Source organism: Schistocerca nitens, chromosome 5 (genome assembly GCF_023898315.1).
Source record: "Schistocerca nitens isolate TAMUIC-IGC-003100 chromosome 5, iqSchNite1.1, whole genome shotgun sequence".
NCBI lineage: Eukaryota > Metazoa > Arthropoda > Insecta > Orthoptera > Acrididae > Schistocerca > Schistocerca nitens.
Window position 1 is genome coordinate 181,777,714 of NC_064618.1, and position 16,824 is coordinate 181,794,537.

The 16,824-nt window shown below is 39.0% G+C and overlaps 1 protein-coding gene across 1 annotated transcript in view; it reads right to left on the reverse strand.

Moving 5' to 3' along the window:
• LOC126259566 (phospholipase DDHD2) overlaps positions 1–16,824 on the reverse strand; it is a 210,044-nt gene that overhangs the window by 105,229 nt on the left and 87,991 nt on the right. The window contains exon 2 of the mRNA XM_049956471.1: positions 4,205–4,660. Within this exon, the coding sequence (XP_049812428.1) occupies positions 4,205–4,660 (456 nt within the window). The remainder of the gene's footprint in view (positions 1–4,204; positions 4,661–16,824) is intronic.

A 16,824-nucleotide genomic window follows, 5' to 3' on the forward strand; every position in this document is an offset into this window, starting at 1 on the left:
AGGCTATTCAGGAAATTCAATGTCCATGAACTTTCTGAAACTCAGAATAATGAACTTATACCGTTGTCATCTCCCCAGTAGAGCCTCCATTCAAGAGCCACTAACAGGTGCTCTTGCTGATCCTAAGACTAAGGGCAACAATTTGGTTCCTTGGACAAACCAAATGGATGCCACCTTCACTGCTGCCAACAGTTTTGCTGATGCTGCATTTCTGTCTCACCCAGCACATGATGCCCACTTGGTACCGGTGTTCAATTCCAACCAGCATACTTGAGGTGCAGCCTTGCAGCAACACTTCAGTTCCCGGCAACCTTGACCTCCTATTCAAGGAGACTTACACCTACACAATGCCAATGGAGTGCTTTGACAGGAGGCTGCTTGCCATCTATGAGGCGATCCATTACTCTGGAGGCCAGAACCATGCATAAGTGATGCAAATTACCATAACAGGAAAACCTGGACTATGGAATGACAGAAGAATGTCATTTGGTCAGCTGAATCTTGTTTCCAACTTCTGGCCGAGTTTATGCCCCAATAATGAAACATAGCAGGGGTTCGATGGTGGTTTTGGTACCCATACTGAGGTACTCCATGAACCAGATGGTTACTCTCCAAGGTCACATTACTGCCACGCATTATGTGGCTCTTTTGGCTGATCATGTACACCTGACAGTAAAATGTTTCTTCCCCAACGGACATGCCATGTTCAAAGATAACATTCTGAGATGACTGGAAATGTTCTGAATGCCAACTGTTTTCTTACACCGTACTGTCAGTCCCTTCCTATCTCTGACAGCAGCAGTATCTTTTAAATATTATCAGTATTTTCACTTGCTAGTCAGAGGTGACACCTATTCCTGACATATCAGCTGAAACTGTGGCACAAGCATTTGTGAGTAAATGGATTGTTCGTTCTGGACTTCCACTCCACAGCATCATGGATCGCAGATTGCAATTTGAGTCCCAGCTATTCAATGAGCTAGCCCAATTCTGTGGCACTCTGTCACTACACCACCACACGCCAGACTGTCAGCAATGGTATGATCAAGTGATAGCATTGCACTCTGAAAGCAGCTCTACTTTGCCACAACGCAACATGGACTACTCAATCCCCATCATCCTCCTCAGTCTCCACACCAGTTTCAAGATGGACCTCAATGCCTCAGCAGCTGAGCTGGTCTAATATCAGCCCCTTCAGATACCTGTCCCAGTATATCACATATTAAATTCCTAATAAAACACATTGAATACCCACAAAATTTTACTAATATTTGATTGTTGGATTGGGAACATAATTCCTCAGCAGTCAATGTTAATGCCAACTGTTTCAGTTAAGCTAAATAGTTAGCATAAACAGAGCATAATTTTTTTAAAAGAAAGTAAAATGTTTTGTGAAATGATTTGCCTAAACATAATAAATATTCAAAGCCCCGTCAAACATTTCTCTAATCTATTTTACTTCTTTTAGGCAAATCATTTCACAAAACATTTGACCATTTTTTTAATTTTTTTTTCTTATTTTCGAGCTTTACTCAGAAAGCGTGATCTTACCGACACCTCAAGGTCTTCCTAGCGCGTAATGTTCTCGAAATGTCCCAAATTGAGTACTTGATTCGAAGGAAGCCTTTTTGACAAATATCACACCAATATATCTTTTTATGCATAAAATAGCTATGCCTTGAAGAGATGAACTTTTTGAAACTTCACTTACAATAAACTATCAGCAACTGTTCACAAAATATTTGTTTTCCCTCAACTCACATATTTTCCTTGATTGCCCAATTACATTCAAATAATTAAATATTTGTTTGCAAAGCTAGACTTCACGGAGCTTGATTTGTATAGCATTAGTCTACTTCTCACTCTTCATTTGGCTATGAAAATTCGGATAAAAACCCATTGTGTAATTTATGGGGAGTCTTGTTTTCAACCAGCTCAAACATTTGACCAAAACCTTTTAAGTATTAATCATATGATGAAGTATTTGCATGCTGTCATTTGCAAAAAACCTAGTTTCGATATCTTGAGCCGTTTCTAAAGTATGACAATTTTTACAACCACCTGCTTCTCTATGTGCATAGAAGGAATTGGGCATGCCACACACAACCAGTATGCTGGGTATAAAAACCAACATCCAGAGAAAGAAATGACATATCATTCTGCTCTCAACTTTAAATACAATTTCGATATGTTTGCTACATTTTATATGCATTAATGTATGGCCTAAAATCAACTATAAACACCTTCTACACAATGCATTTTTACCTCTGAAAACAAAAATTTTGTGCAGCCATTTACTTACTTTCATGCACCACAGCAACTATGACTAACAACAAAAAGAAATTCAGTCCCTTATCGAGCAAAGGTATCAAGCTGAAAAGATGCGAAAGAATCAAATTTTTTCGCCAAATAGTTTTCTTGAAACTAGATGTTAAGTTCTTCATCGCAGCCAGCACATCAGATCCAGCACTTCACTGAGAAGACATAACTGTCGCCATCCGTCGCGTGTGCTGCAGCAATGAGATTCAAACACTTTGAATTCAAATGTCGCCAGTTAGAATGGATAATCAGCAGTGGCACGGACGTTGTCAACCTAGGCCACTTCCTTAGCTGTACCTGTGGTAGCGTTCTCTCTTCTGAAGCTGTTGTGTGCTGTCAACACTACGTCCTACATAAGCAACAGAAGTGACTAACAGTGCAGGACAGACTTGATTCTTTCGCCTCTAAGAAACTGATACACTGCTTGATTAAGGACTGTATTTCCTCTTGTTATTCATGATAGTTACTGTGTTACATGAAACTACGTATAAGACAGCATGAAATTTTTAAGAGTTTGCAGAGGTAAAAACACGTAACGTAGGTTTTGCATACGGTTCATTTCAGGTCATAAATTTCTGCTTATGGAATGCACTCAACATATCAAAATTTTATCTGAAGTTGCTTCTGTGACTCACATAGGACATGGGCATAGTGAATGTAGTGGTCGGGTCAGAGGTGGATTGTTTACTGCGTTTTTAAGCAGTTGCCCCAGCAATGGGTGCTGCGTGACATTGTAACCATTTCTGTGATTAGTTTCTTGTACCAACAGTGCTGTTAATAAATGTTAACTTCGTGAGCAATTGTGTTCCTTATGTGATAGAACATACCCATTGTTCTTCCTGTGTAAATTATGCCAAATTTCATGGTACGTCACACCGACTAGGACACATTCTGCCACTCACCTCTAAATCATTCTTTGATACATCAAGACCAATACCTGCATGTAGTTTCTAACAGTATCTTATCCATGTGCTTCCTCTAGCAAAAGGTGGCTTTCTGCAGCAGATTTTTTTAGATGAAAGAGGAAGAATAATGCCTCCCACACATCCTGTTTAGTAGGTAAAAAACACAACACGTTCACGGCAGTAAATAGGTACATTTTTTCCTCTCCACTCTGAAGTTACACACAGATCTGAGAGTCTGGCATTTCTACAGCGAAGTAAGTCCCATATCACTGTCCACTATGCAGCACTAAAAACATAAAATGTTTGGACATGCAGTTTTAGTTATAACATGAATATGCATTTTTGTGAATTTTGAAATGTCAGATGGTAGCTTTTTGGCCTGGGGCTGTTGGTTGTACAAGCTCATTGAGGAAGGACGTATGCGGATGTGTGGCACGTCAATTGTGGCCAACATTGTTTGAAATTTTCATGTAACAGGAATATAAGCTTACAAAATTTCTCTACAGGTTTATGGGTTTAGTAAAGTTTTCCACAGTTGATTTCGTAGGCTTCAAGTCTGAACAGCACCTTGAGTTTCAGGATTTAATAAATTCATTACCACGCTAGTGGGCCAATCTGTATCAGCACTCATGGCATTAAGCAAGGGTGAAATAAACATTTTTTTTTGTTTACTAAACAAGACTGCTGTGTTAAGGGCACATTTAATTCATTACCAATATCCTGCCTGAAATTTAGTCAATTACCATGACTTTACTAGAACAGTTACTGGAAACTGCAACGAGTGCGAGGTCATCCCCTAGACCCTCATGTAGTCAATAAACTTCAAAATTGGTCACGTACTTCATTAAGCTCTTTTACATGAATTGTGAGTATAGAGAGAGGGTAACAAAACATGAAGGTGTCTTCATAAATAACTAGAGTAACTAGGGCAATAGCCTTATATGTATTGGCACATAAAGTGGCAAAACATAAATACTTACTGTAAAGTGGTGTACTCTGAGGTGGACGATCAGGAATATGTACTTCTTGCTGAGGTGGGCTGGTCAACTGAAATGATGCCACAGGTGCAGGAAACGATGTCTGAGTAGCAGGCTGCGCAAGAGAATGTGCTGGTGGACCTCCAGAAGGAAGACCAACTGTTTCCAGAGGCTGTGGTGCAGGTATTGCTGGAGGCAGATCCTTCACGACAGTTATACTTCCGTCAGTTTGCTGTGCTGGAGGTGAAGGAGGCTTCAGAGGTATGTTTTGCACTCCAGGGGATGTTCTGCTACTGTCTATGCTTGTTGTACCTATCAGGTGAAAACTACTCGAGGGAGCATTTTGTTGCTGATTGTTCAGTGGTGAGAATAGTTTTGGGACACTGATGTTAGGTACTCGTGGCAGCCCAGTTGCAGATGTCTGTGGTTCTTGCCCAATGAAACTATCAGCTTCAATATCTGCAACATTTAAAACAGAATCAGAATTTTATTGTCTCTTAATGTACAAGTAAGTTAAATCATCAGATGTTATATATCACTGCAAAGTACATTGGTTAAGTCAAGGGGCAGGTCTAAAATGATTTTTTTTTTTTTTTATTTAAGACTGATAATGTTGAATTCTGATGGGGAAAGGATAGCAGGAACAATAATCTGAAGACCCAAAACCTCACATTTTTAGTGGACTTAAACTGCACACTTGAATGCCCATTGAAACATGAAAATCAACTTACTTATTATTTGATGGGGAAAATGTAAGCACTTTATAAGAAAATTGCATTGTGGCAGGGACAACTTCTGACAAAGAACAATGCCTATTTCTCTAGTCTACCTGGTGATAGGGAAAATGTGAATTTTGACTAGTTCATTGCAATGTTGAAAGAATTACAATGACAGTTCTCTAAACATTTTCATGATACTACCAGTCTCACATTTGTATTTGACCCTTTGCCGTCTCATTTGAAGGCACCCCTGTGCATTTGCAGATGGAGCTGAATGATCTGCAATTTATGCATCTCATTTAAAAGACAAGTTATTTTATGTCAAACTTCCCTGGAATTCTAGGAAATTTTCCTCAGGACGCGTTCCAAATCTCCCTAATGGGACTTCAAAAACGGTAACAGTGTTTTGATCACTGTATGTATCAAAGTGGTTTCTCCCCCCCCCCCCTCCACAATGAACCTAAGTATGCCACATTTATCTGGCAACCTGAGTTACAAGAAAAACAGAGAAGCTGTTTGTACATGTCTGTGTGCTTACAGTTTGGGCCAGAAGTAAATTTCATTATGTCTTCAGCGAACCAGAAATAACACTGAGAATTGTTCTTATTTGTGTCAAATGTTGCCGGGAAATGTAGCCATTGGAATGTTGGCAGAGCAATTCTAGACGATAAAATTTGATTCTCCTACAGGTGGAAGAAACATTTACTCCGCCTTTAATGGCGTTCTATAGAGACTATTTGTTCTTCCTTTCTTTCGGTATTTAAGCTTAAAGGTTTTAAGAATTTTATAGGGAACAATGTGGCATGCACAGTATTGCTGATGTAATGTGGTTCTAAACCAGCTCTTCTCTCTCTCCTCCCCCCCTCCTCCCCCTCTTCTGCACTTGCCTAAAATATTCCTGATCTTAACATATTTTCCCCCCCATGAACCATGGACCTTGCCGTTGGTGGGGAGGCTTGCGTGCCTCAACGATACAGATAGCCGTTCCGTAGGTGCAACCACAACGAAGGGGTATCTGCTGAGAGGCCAGACAAACGTGTGGTTCCTGAAGAGGGGCAGCAGCCTTTTCAGTAGTTGCAGGGGCAACAGTCTGGATGATTGACTGATCTGGCCTTGTAACACTAACCAAAACGGCCTTGCTGTTCTGGTACTGTGAATAGCTGAAAGCAAGGTGAAACTACCGCCGTAATTTTTCCCGAGGGCATGCAGCTTTACTGTATGGTTAAATGATGATGGCATCCTCTTGGGTAAAATATTCCGGAGGTAAAATAGTCCCCTATTCGGATCTCCGGGCAGGGACTACTCAGGAGGACGTCGTTATCAGGAGAAAGAAAACTGGCATTCTACGGATCGGAGCGTGGAATGTCAGATCCCTTAATCGGGCAGGTAGGTTAGAAAATTTAAAAACGGAAATGGATAGGTTAAAGTTAGATATAGTGGGAATTAGTGAAGTTCGGTGGCAGGAGGAACAAGACTTCTGGTCAGGTGAATACAGGGTTATAAATACAAAATCAAATAGGGGTAATGCAGGAGTAGGCTTAATAATGAATAGGAAAATAGGAGTGCAGGTAAGCTACTACAAACACCATAGTGAATGTATTATTGTGGCCAAGACAGAAACAAAGCCCATGCCTACTACAGTAGTAGAAGTTTATATGCCAACTAGCTCTGCAGATGACGAAGAAATTGAAGAAATGTATGATGAGATAAAAGAAATTATTCAGGTAGTGAAGGGAGACGAAAATTTAATAGTCATGGGTGACGAATTCGACAGTAGGAAAAGGGAGAGAAGGAAACATAGTAGGTAAATATGGATTGGGGCTAAGAAATGAAAGAGGAAGCCGTCTATTAGAATTTTGCACAGAGCATAACTTAATCATAGCTAACACTTGGTTCAAGAATCATAAAAGAAGGTTGTATACATGGAAGAATCCTGGAGATACTAAAAGGTATCAGATAGATTATATAATGGTAAGACAGAGATTTAGGAACCAGGTTTTAAATTGTAGGACACTTCCAGTTGCAGATGTGGACTCTGACCACAATCTATTGGTTATGAACTGTAGATTAAAACTGAAGAAATTACAAAAAGGTGGGAATTCAAGGAGATGGGACCTGGATAAACTGACTAAACCAGAGGTTGTACAGAGTTTCAGGGAGAGCATAAGGGAACAACTGACAGGAATGGGGGAAAAAAATACAGTAGAAGAAGAATGGGTAGCTCTGAGGGATGAAGTAGTGAAGGCAGCAGAGGATCAAGTAGGTTAAAAGACGAGGGCTAGTAGAAATCCTTGGGTAACAGAAGAAATATTGAATTTAATTGATGAAAGGAGAAAATACAAAAATGCAGTAAATGAAGCAGGCAAAAAGGAATACAAATGTCTCAAAAATGAGATCGACAGGAAGTGCAAAATGGCTAAGCAGGCATGGCTAGAGGACAAATTTAAGGGTGTGGAGGCTTATCTCACTAGGGGTAAGATAGATACAGCCTACAGGAAAATTAAAGAGACCTTTGGAGGAAAGAGAGCCACTTGCATAAATATCAAGAGCTCAGATGGAAACCCAGTTTTAAGCAAAGAAGGGAAAGCAGAAAGGTGGAAGGAGTATATAGAGGGTCTATACAAGGGCGATGTACTTGAGGACAATATATGGAAATTGAAGAGGATGTAGATGAAGATGAAATGGGAGATACGATACTGCGTGAAGAGTTTGACAGAGCACTGAAAGACCTGAGTCGAAACAAGGCACCGGGAGTAGACAACATTCCATTAGAACTACTGACTGAGCTTGGGAGAGCCAGTCCTGACAAAACTCTACCAACTGGTGAGCCAGATGTACGAGACAGGCGAAATACACTCAGACTTCAAGAATAATATAATAATTCCAATCCCAAAGAAAGCAGGTGTTGACAGATGTGAAAAGTACCGAACTATCAGTTTAATAAGTCACAGCTGCATAATACTAACACGAATTATTTACAGACGAATGGAAAAACTGGTAGATGCAGACCTCGGGGAAGCTCAGTTTGGATTCAGTAGAAATTTTGGAACATGTGAGGCAATACTGACCTTACGACTTATCTTAGAAGAAAGATTAAGGAAAGGCAAATCTACGTTTCTAGCATTTGTAGACTTAGAGAAAGCTTTTGACAATGTTGACTGGAATATTCTCTTTCAAATTCTAAAGGTGGCAGGGGTAAAATACAGGGAGCGAAAGGCCATTTACAATTTGTACAGAAACCAGATGGCAGTTATAGGAGCCGAGGGACATGAAAGGGAAGCAGTGGTTGGGAAGGGAGTGAGACAGGGTTGTAGCCTCTCCCCGATGTTATTCAATCTGTATATTGAGCAAGAATTAAAGGAAAGAAAAGAAAAATTTGGAGTAGGTATTAAAACCCAGGGAGAAGAAATAAAAACCTTGAGGTTCGCCGATGATATTGTAATTCTGTCAGAGACAGCAAAGGACTTGGAAGAGCAGTTGAATTGAATGGACAGTGTCTTGAAAGGAGGATATAAGATGAACATCAACAAAAGCAAAACAAGGATAATAGAATGTAGTCAAATTAAGTCGGATGATGCTGAGGGAATTAGAGTAGGAAATGAGACACTTAAAGTAGTAAAGGAGTTTTGCTATTTGGGGAGCAAAATAACTGATGATGGTCGAAGTAGAGAGGATATAAAATGTAGACTGGCAATGGCAAGGAAAGCATTTCTGAAGAAGAGAAATTTGTTAACATCGGGTATAGAATTAAGTGACAGGAAGTCGTTTCTGAAAGTATTTGTATGGAGTGTAGCCATGTATGGAAGTGAAACATGGACAATAAATAGTTTGGACAAGAAGAGAATAGAAGCTTTCGAAATGTGGTGCTACAGAAGAATGTTTAAGATTAGGTGGGTAGATCACGTAAGTAATGAGGAGGTATTGAATAGGATTGGGGAGAAGAGAAGTTTGTGGCACAACTTGACTAGAAGAAGGGATCGGTTGGTAGGACATGTCCTGAGGCATCAAGGAATCACAAATTTGGCATTGGAGGGCAGCGTGGAGGGTAAAAATCTTAGAGGGAGACCAAGAGATGAATACACTAAGCAGATTCAGAAGGAGTTGCAGTAGGTACTGGGAGATGAAGGAGCTTGCACAGGATAGATTAGCATGGAGAGCTGCATCAAACCAGTCTCAGGACTGAAGACCACAACAACAACAACAACAACAACAACAACATATTTTCTGTTATATTGAAGAATGGTTGATCTGTTCCCCGAATTCCTACTCTCATGTTACATTCACAAAGAAAGATACATTATTTCAAATAATTCCCCCTCTTCGTTATGTACAGTTAGTTTATTCTAACTCTTGAATATGAAAAGGTTTGCGAATACTGCTACCAGTCACAAAATTTGCTGATACTAAATTATTTATTTAGTGACATGTTCCAAGGTGATACCTTCTCATGAGGCAATAATGGCATTACAGAAACATTTAACATAATTGTATACAGATATTCGAGGTTCTTTACATGACTGCTGTGATCGTCTTGCGAAAGAGAGAGAGAGAGAGAGAGAGAGAGAGAGAGAGAGAGAGAGAGAGAGAGAGAGAGAGTGAGTGAGTGAGTGAGTGTGAGTAACCTAGCAATGACACTTTGTATATTGATCTGCACTTCACACAAAAATTTTTATAAAACTGTTACTTACTTGACAGTTTAATAAAAATTTTCAAGTGAACAGCAGACCAATATACAAAGTGACATTGCCTCTTACTAGGTTATCCTTCCCCCTCTCCTCAGGATGTAAAGAAACTTTAATGTCTTTATACATTTATGCTGAATGTTTTTGTAATGCCACTATAGCCTGATAATGAGGTATCACCTCAAAACATGTAGCTAAATAAATAATTTACTAGTCAACAAATGTCATGAGTAGTGTTGTTATCTGAAAACCTTTTCATATTTTTGAAACAATCATGGGTGATTAATGGACAATATAGCTTCCACTTACTCGAACTCTTGCAATGTCATTCAATCTTTGACACTCACAGAAGAGAGAAATCTTCATTGTCCCCAGACACTGTTCACCATAAAGCTGTTGTGACCTACTGTCTGCATTTATATGTTACAAGCTCAATAACTGAAATACATTGTAGTAGCTTGTACAACGCTATTATATTAAGCAGCATTTTGAATACCACCGAACAAACATAACAAATATGTAGTTACCCCCATCCAAAAATAAATGTGGACAATTACGTAAGCATGAATCACACAAGATTAGCTGTTGCTACTCAAAGTTCTAAAATCATGCTGCTGGGAGTATAGTGGAGAGATTTACTCAAGAAAAGTCACAGCCTTAAAATACTGGTGTGTGTAGTTACTAGAAATCACCCCAAGACCTGGCATTGCAAGATACTGGAAGACTGGATCATTAACAGAAAGTAATGTAAACAAATATAACTAACAACCTACAAAACATTGCTACAGATATTCTCAGTGCCTTAAGTGAAGTTTTCAATAATATTTTGCTGTCACCAGTCTATCTGCTAATAATTACAATAATGATCAACTCAAAAGTGGAAAAAAGCTATTTATTAACAACTGCTGACCTGTTACATAGATCTGCTGATAAACACATTCAACCATTATATTTGAAATGTGAAATTACACAGTTATCTCTAAAGGGAATAGACACACACTGATATCAACTAAGCTTGTCCACATCCTTACTGACAGTATGCACCATAGTTAGGAGAGAGTTCTACTGCTGTTACGAGTGATCATTTTAATTTCCTCAGCAGAATGTGATTCATTCAACACTTGCATTAACCTCTTTTGTATAGATTGAAGAATACTATTATGAAGAAAAAATGGTTTGTTATTTGCAACAATAGTTTTGTATTCTTTAATAATTATTCTGTTAGTAGTTAAACAGTGGTTCTGTAGCTAGGCAGATCACTGTGAGACTACAAATCCAAAAGCTTAAGGTTCAATACTCAGTGTGAGATCTTTTCCCTTTTCTATTACTTATTTCACCTCTGGCAAATGTTTACTTCAGAGGCCCTTACAACTGGCGAGTAATGTGTGTGTGTGGTGTGTGGTGTGTGGTGTGTGGTGTGTGGTGTGTGGTGTGTGTGTGGTGGTGTGTGTGTGGTGGTGTGTGTGTGTACACATGCCTAAACATGAAACATATTGTTTGCAACATTCTTACTCTGATACAAAACCAATTAAGTACATTACAGATTTTTTTGTTGTTGTATCAAATGTTTAAAAAAATGCTAGAGTGATTTCAGTTTAGTTGTTGACTTCATCATTAATATAACACTATTTAAGTCACCATATGAATGCTAGTGCACTTGTGGTTAGACCCTGCTATTCTTCTGTGATTTTTACCAGCTCTTAAAAAAAGGAAATATATTTTGTTATAATTTTAGACATAGGATATTCCAAGGACACCACATCTAAATGCTAAAAGGTGTGAAGAACAACCAGTCCTGTTAAACATACAACTATTGGTGTAAATTGTCATATCAAGTAGGTTCCACATACTAAAATTAACTTTATACTACAAATAAAGCACATGACAACAAGCAAACAATCAGGATTACAGATTTGTACATAATCTCTGGCTTTGAGAATGCTGTATAGTATGAAACACCCATACCCGGCAAATCCACTTAACACTGTAGCTTAGAATCACAATAACAGATGCAAAAATAATTTTCATGTGAATTTTCCCTTTATGTGCATGGCTCAGAATGTAGTTATGTACTCTGGTGATGAGATATTCAACAAGCTGTCATCTAACATCAAGTGAGAAACTGAGTCCCTACCAATACCACATTAACCACTCTTTCTACAAATTATCTGAATACCTAGATTCATTTATTAAAAAGTTCTGTTATTACATGTCATGTAGTAGGGTTTGTTATTAAACTGTATGACTAATAGTAATGTGCTGTGAATAGGACACAGAGCTTAAACAGCAGATACAGAGTAAAACTGAGGAGGTAGCAGCTTTTTTTTTCCCTAATACACCAGCTTTCTTAATAATTTACTCAATTAAATTTAAATGGCAGAAGTGTTAACAGCATTAAGCAGTATAGTGATAACAGTGAACAGATCAAGTTTTAATATCGTTGTCTTATGTTAACGAACATCTCGACTCTCTCCGCATCACTGAAGATTCTCCTTCTTGATGGGATCCACGGAACATAGTGAATGAACGAACAAACAAACAAAAATATGGCATAGATATGTCCGAGGAGAATCTCTCTTCACTCTGTTTGCACACAAATTCAAGAAGCATCAATACTGGTTGCTGGAGCACAGTAACAATACTTGCCAACCAACCACATCCCAGACATGCTTGAAGGAACACACATCAGACAAATCGCAGACTATTAAAGCAAGGGTACTTCTTCAAAGAATGCTTCCTCATTCCCTGTAATTTTTGGCTGGGGAATGTTCTGCTAAATACTGTGAGTGGAGTTGCCTGAAGAAGGGTACCCTGGACTTAAAATGTCCCTGATGCAGCAGTTGCTGTTCACATTCTTCTCATTATGTAAGGACTGGTATTACTTGTATCCCATGACACATGGGACTGCCAAACTTGGTGACTGTCCACTTCGCTAATCAACAACGCAGGCTACTCACTTGTTATCAGCGTCTTGGCATCTAAAATACATGCAGTCATTACTGTAGCATATGTTTAAGACAGCTCATCCAAAGACAGTACGTTTAGCCACTCAGCCTGTCACCAATAAATTTCATAAGGCCAATTCTGTGAAGTATTTATGGTTTGTCAGAAATGGAAGCTGATGCAACACCACACATGCCACCACTCCAGCCCTCAGTAAAAGGTGTAAAATAACTGGCACAGAGAGACCAACAACTGGTTTAACACTCCAGCACTGAAACAAGACTTGGGACAAACATGAAGAGCATATTACATGCACAAGGATAAGATGGCAGCACCCTACGTCGTCATCACATTGCATAATGCAGTAATCACTTCCTGGTGTGTACAACCCTATTTACCACTGGTGATCGAAAGCATCATTATCATAAAAAAATTTTTAAAAAATGTGGCACTATAGCTAACATGAAATGGTATAACGAACTCATTCTCTGAAGACTAGTTATTCAGTAATGTATGAATTAATTTCTGTACTGAAACTTTGCCCTTTGATGTTCACTAGGAATATTGACACTTGCTATCACCTATCCACTTTGTTTAGTGGCTATTAGATGACTGATCTTTTTGTAACTTTGACATTTCCATTTACACAAGATAGAATGCTGTTGTATCTATTTGCATGAAATTTCTCTGCTATCTTAATCGCTCCCTACTATTCTACACGTTCTCCAAGTTTGCATTCATTCAAGCCATTCTCCCTGAGTGTTAAATGTAGTAGGAGGCAAAAATTCAGGCTATATTACACAGCTGAGAGACTTGTGGTGAAATCTCAGTTAAGACAATGAAACTGTTGGTAAAGTGTAAGTTTTAGTACCGTAATATTCATTCACATGAAATTCCTCAGCATATTCATACAACCAAGGTAGCTGACGAACACCATTCAACACTTTTGCAGACCTTAAGCGGTTCATGTATTCATAGCCAGAATTTGTGAAGATGCCACTCATACAGAAGAGAGATGCGTAGCATGAAGGGTGTCTGAGAAAATTCATGCTACTCTATCTTACATGTATTATATCTCAAGGACTGCAAGTCTTTGTAGTCTCCCCCACACTTCTGGAGGAATATGTTTATGATAGAAAGTGTCAAAAACTGCATTCGCTAATGCTGTCACAGACGAACTGCTCCAAACGAGTTTCTTCATCATGATGTATTTCGCAAATACAGTACAGTAAGTGCCTACTGCTCTGTTTCCAAGCACAATCATTGATCAATTTGTCGATTCATGTCTGCTCTCTAAGACTGTATCTGAGGGAACACACTTGACTGCAGTAAGGAAACTACAATCAAGTTGATGGCGACACTTTGAAATATAGCATAACGAGTTTGTCTGAAATAAATATTTACTGTAGATTAAGAAAAGCGTAGATTTGTAAGAAAACAGAAAACATCATAAACAAAATTTTCATAAAATTGTTGCTACGGTTTTCTGCCCAATAAAAACAAATAAGCACTAATCTCAAACTGACCAGCAGTCCAGTATTCCTTGGAATCATGACTGTAATAGAAGCATGTCTGCCGTGATACGGATAAAGAAGAAGGCAGTTATTCTAAGAGCAATGAAATCCGAGATGTTCACAGCGCGAAATCTCTGCACGTTAACGTCACACCATGTGCGCCATATTTCCCATATTTCGAAATTCCTGAAAATTTTACGGAATTGTTACATGAAACCCGATAATCCGATAGCTTGACTTTGAATAAAGGACAGCGAGAGGAATATTTATTCTCATCATTCCACAATTCTCAAGTGGAAGAAGAGTATTTGAATAATAGTATGTCGAAGAAATTGACATCTATGGCGTCCTCTAAATTAGGGGTGTACAAAATTGCAGATTCGCGAAAAAACGCCCTAATTTGTTCACATCACTTATTTCACGAACGTTCTCATTATTTAACAAATATAGACAAAACGATGTTTTGTAAAAGTACGATGTTCTACAAGGGCCGCTCTTTGCTTTCGCAGGGAACCAAAGACGAGTAAAAGAACAACTAAAGGCTAGTGGTGGATCGGTATCAGATTAATAGCGAGCCGTACCCCGCGCATCGCTGTTCTAATACAACATGCAAATCTCTTCCGCAAAATGTTGCGTTAAAACACACGAAGGATAGAGGCGAAAGAAAAAGGTGTGACTGTACAGTGCAAAGAATGTTCGGAATAAAACCGAATAAGTCGGCCTACCAAGTGTAACGAATGAGATGACACGAAGGAAACGGCGTTTTAAGCATTGGGTCGTCGCTACGTATCACATGGTTGTATTTCCTACTTTATATGCTGGTCTACGCCGCCATACTTATCTCGCCAGTAAGGACCACTATAAGCTTATAACCACTACGAAATTGGTTTTCATTTACGGTATTGTTTTTTAATCAATTAGCTGCGTCTAGAACAGCGATCGTATGACGATTTGGCATCAGTTGTCTGTTTCTCAAGACGAAAAGTCCCAGATATCACTGTTCTGAAAATGTTTCCGATTTGTGTGTCTTGCGTCCATTTTCTCTACATCTTTTTCGGTTTCCACGAACCAGGATATTATCCTGTTTCGAATCTGTTGAAGGTCCGTTTCAGCCATCTGGAGTCATTCATTCTTCGTAAGTGACCATAAAGCCGTCTGCGTGTTCAGTCCACCCAGTAAAAACTATCAAGTGATTGCACTTCCACCTACCTGAAACTCCTATCTGTACTGCGGAGCTATTGGCCAAATGAGAGGCAATTTTGTTATGGAACCAATTCATTTATGCTCATATTGTTACTTATCTCTCCCAAAGCGTTACGCAGAAATCACAAAATCCAAAATCTGACGAGCAGACTAACAGATATATTTTCGGATATATTGGGGTAACACAGAAGCACGGAAAAATGACATAGACTTCCATTTGCAATGGGTAAGAGGATGTGATGGAATTTTTTACAACGAAAGAGTCTACCACCTAGTAAAGAGGAGCATTAATGAAGGAAAGTTCCGTCTAAAACCAATCCTTCATACTGATTTCGAACAACGATCAGTAAAGCTGCTTACCATGATCGGAGCCGCGAATGTCATGTGACTCAGCAATATAAGGGCAGACATCTTAGGTACCATACAACTGGACATCTCTCCTCGACCGTGTTTCATCTATGCGACATCCACAATTCGTACGAGGCTGGGACCCGGATATTCCTCCGTCACCACCACCACCCAAATATATGTCGAATAACAATTCTAGTTTCTGAAAGTTATGATCAGGACCGAACTGACGTGAACGATCTGGATCATGTAATACTGGCACGTACGAAGTACAAGGAACCACGAGAAGTACTGCACAGGAAGCTTTGTGAAAGGAGTTTTCCCCTACCTACAAGCGTTACCTCCTTACCCAACAGATTCGATTTAAGTAAATAAAGTTTGATAATGGAATACATAAAAGGTGCTGATACATCGATTTAAACTTGGTACTGTAAGTCCGCGTGGCTCAAATAATCTTATGGAGACTGTTCCAATACACTAAGGTGTTGAACCTTTATATCTATTTAACTTACGAACTTATATTTGCCTACTCCACAAAATTAGTCCAGAAGTTTGTGGCAGAATTAAACGATATGACACATTTTACACCAAACAAAACCGTAAAGAACAGCGAGAGATAGGGATGTTGATAGGGGACGAGAGAGGGGTGTTGAGGGTTGCGGGTGCAGGGGGGGGGGGGGAGGCTTCAAGTCGCAGCTTACATTTCTGTGTTCGATTCAAGGGCATATTTTTGAAATTACTTAAAAGTCTTAAACTTTATTTTGAATCATATAATTCACAGCGAAAAGGTTCTGAATTGATTTTAACGTTTCATAACTGGAGCAATTGTCCCAGGCACAGACACTGCAAACTCAACCATTTTAGAAATATTGCAACATGAAATACCAGCCTTCTGCAGAACCTCAAAAAGCTGCTGAAACCCTTGTCTTCAATAGTGTGTGATATTTTTTCAGAATCTGAATCACAAACACCACTGGATTAATACAGCTCCTATGTTCAACTGTTTTCACGTGGTCTGTAATGTCGTCCTTTGCTTCATGTACAACAGAGTTCTACAATTCGTAGTGTGCAATTAACACTTTCACTGCTACTGTCATTAGACAATTTAAAAAATTGGTATTCCTTTTGCAGGGTAACACAGACTTGCTTTTGGTCAACGTTGAGCAATGAGACAAGAAACGAAAAGAGGTAAAATGATCCAAAAGTGTCGACGA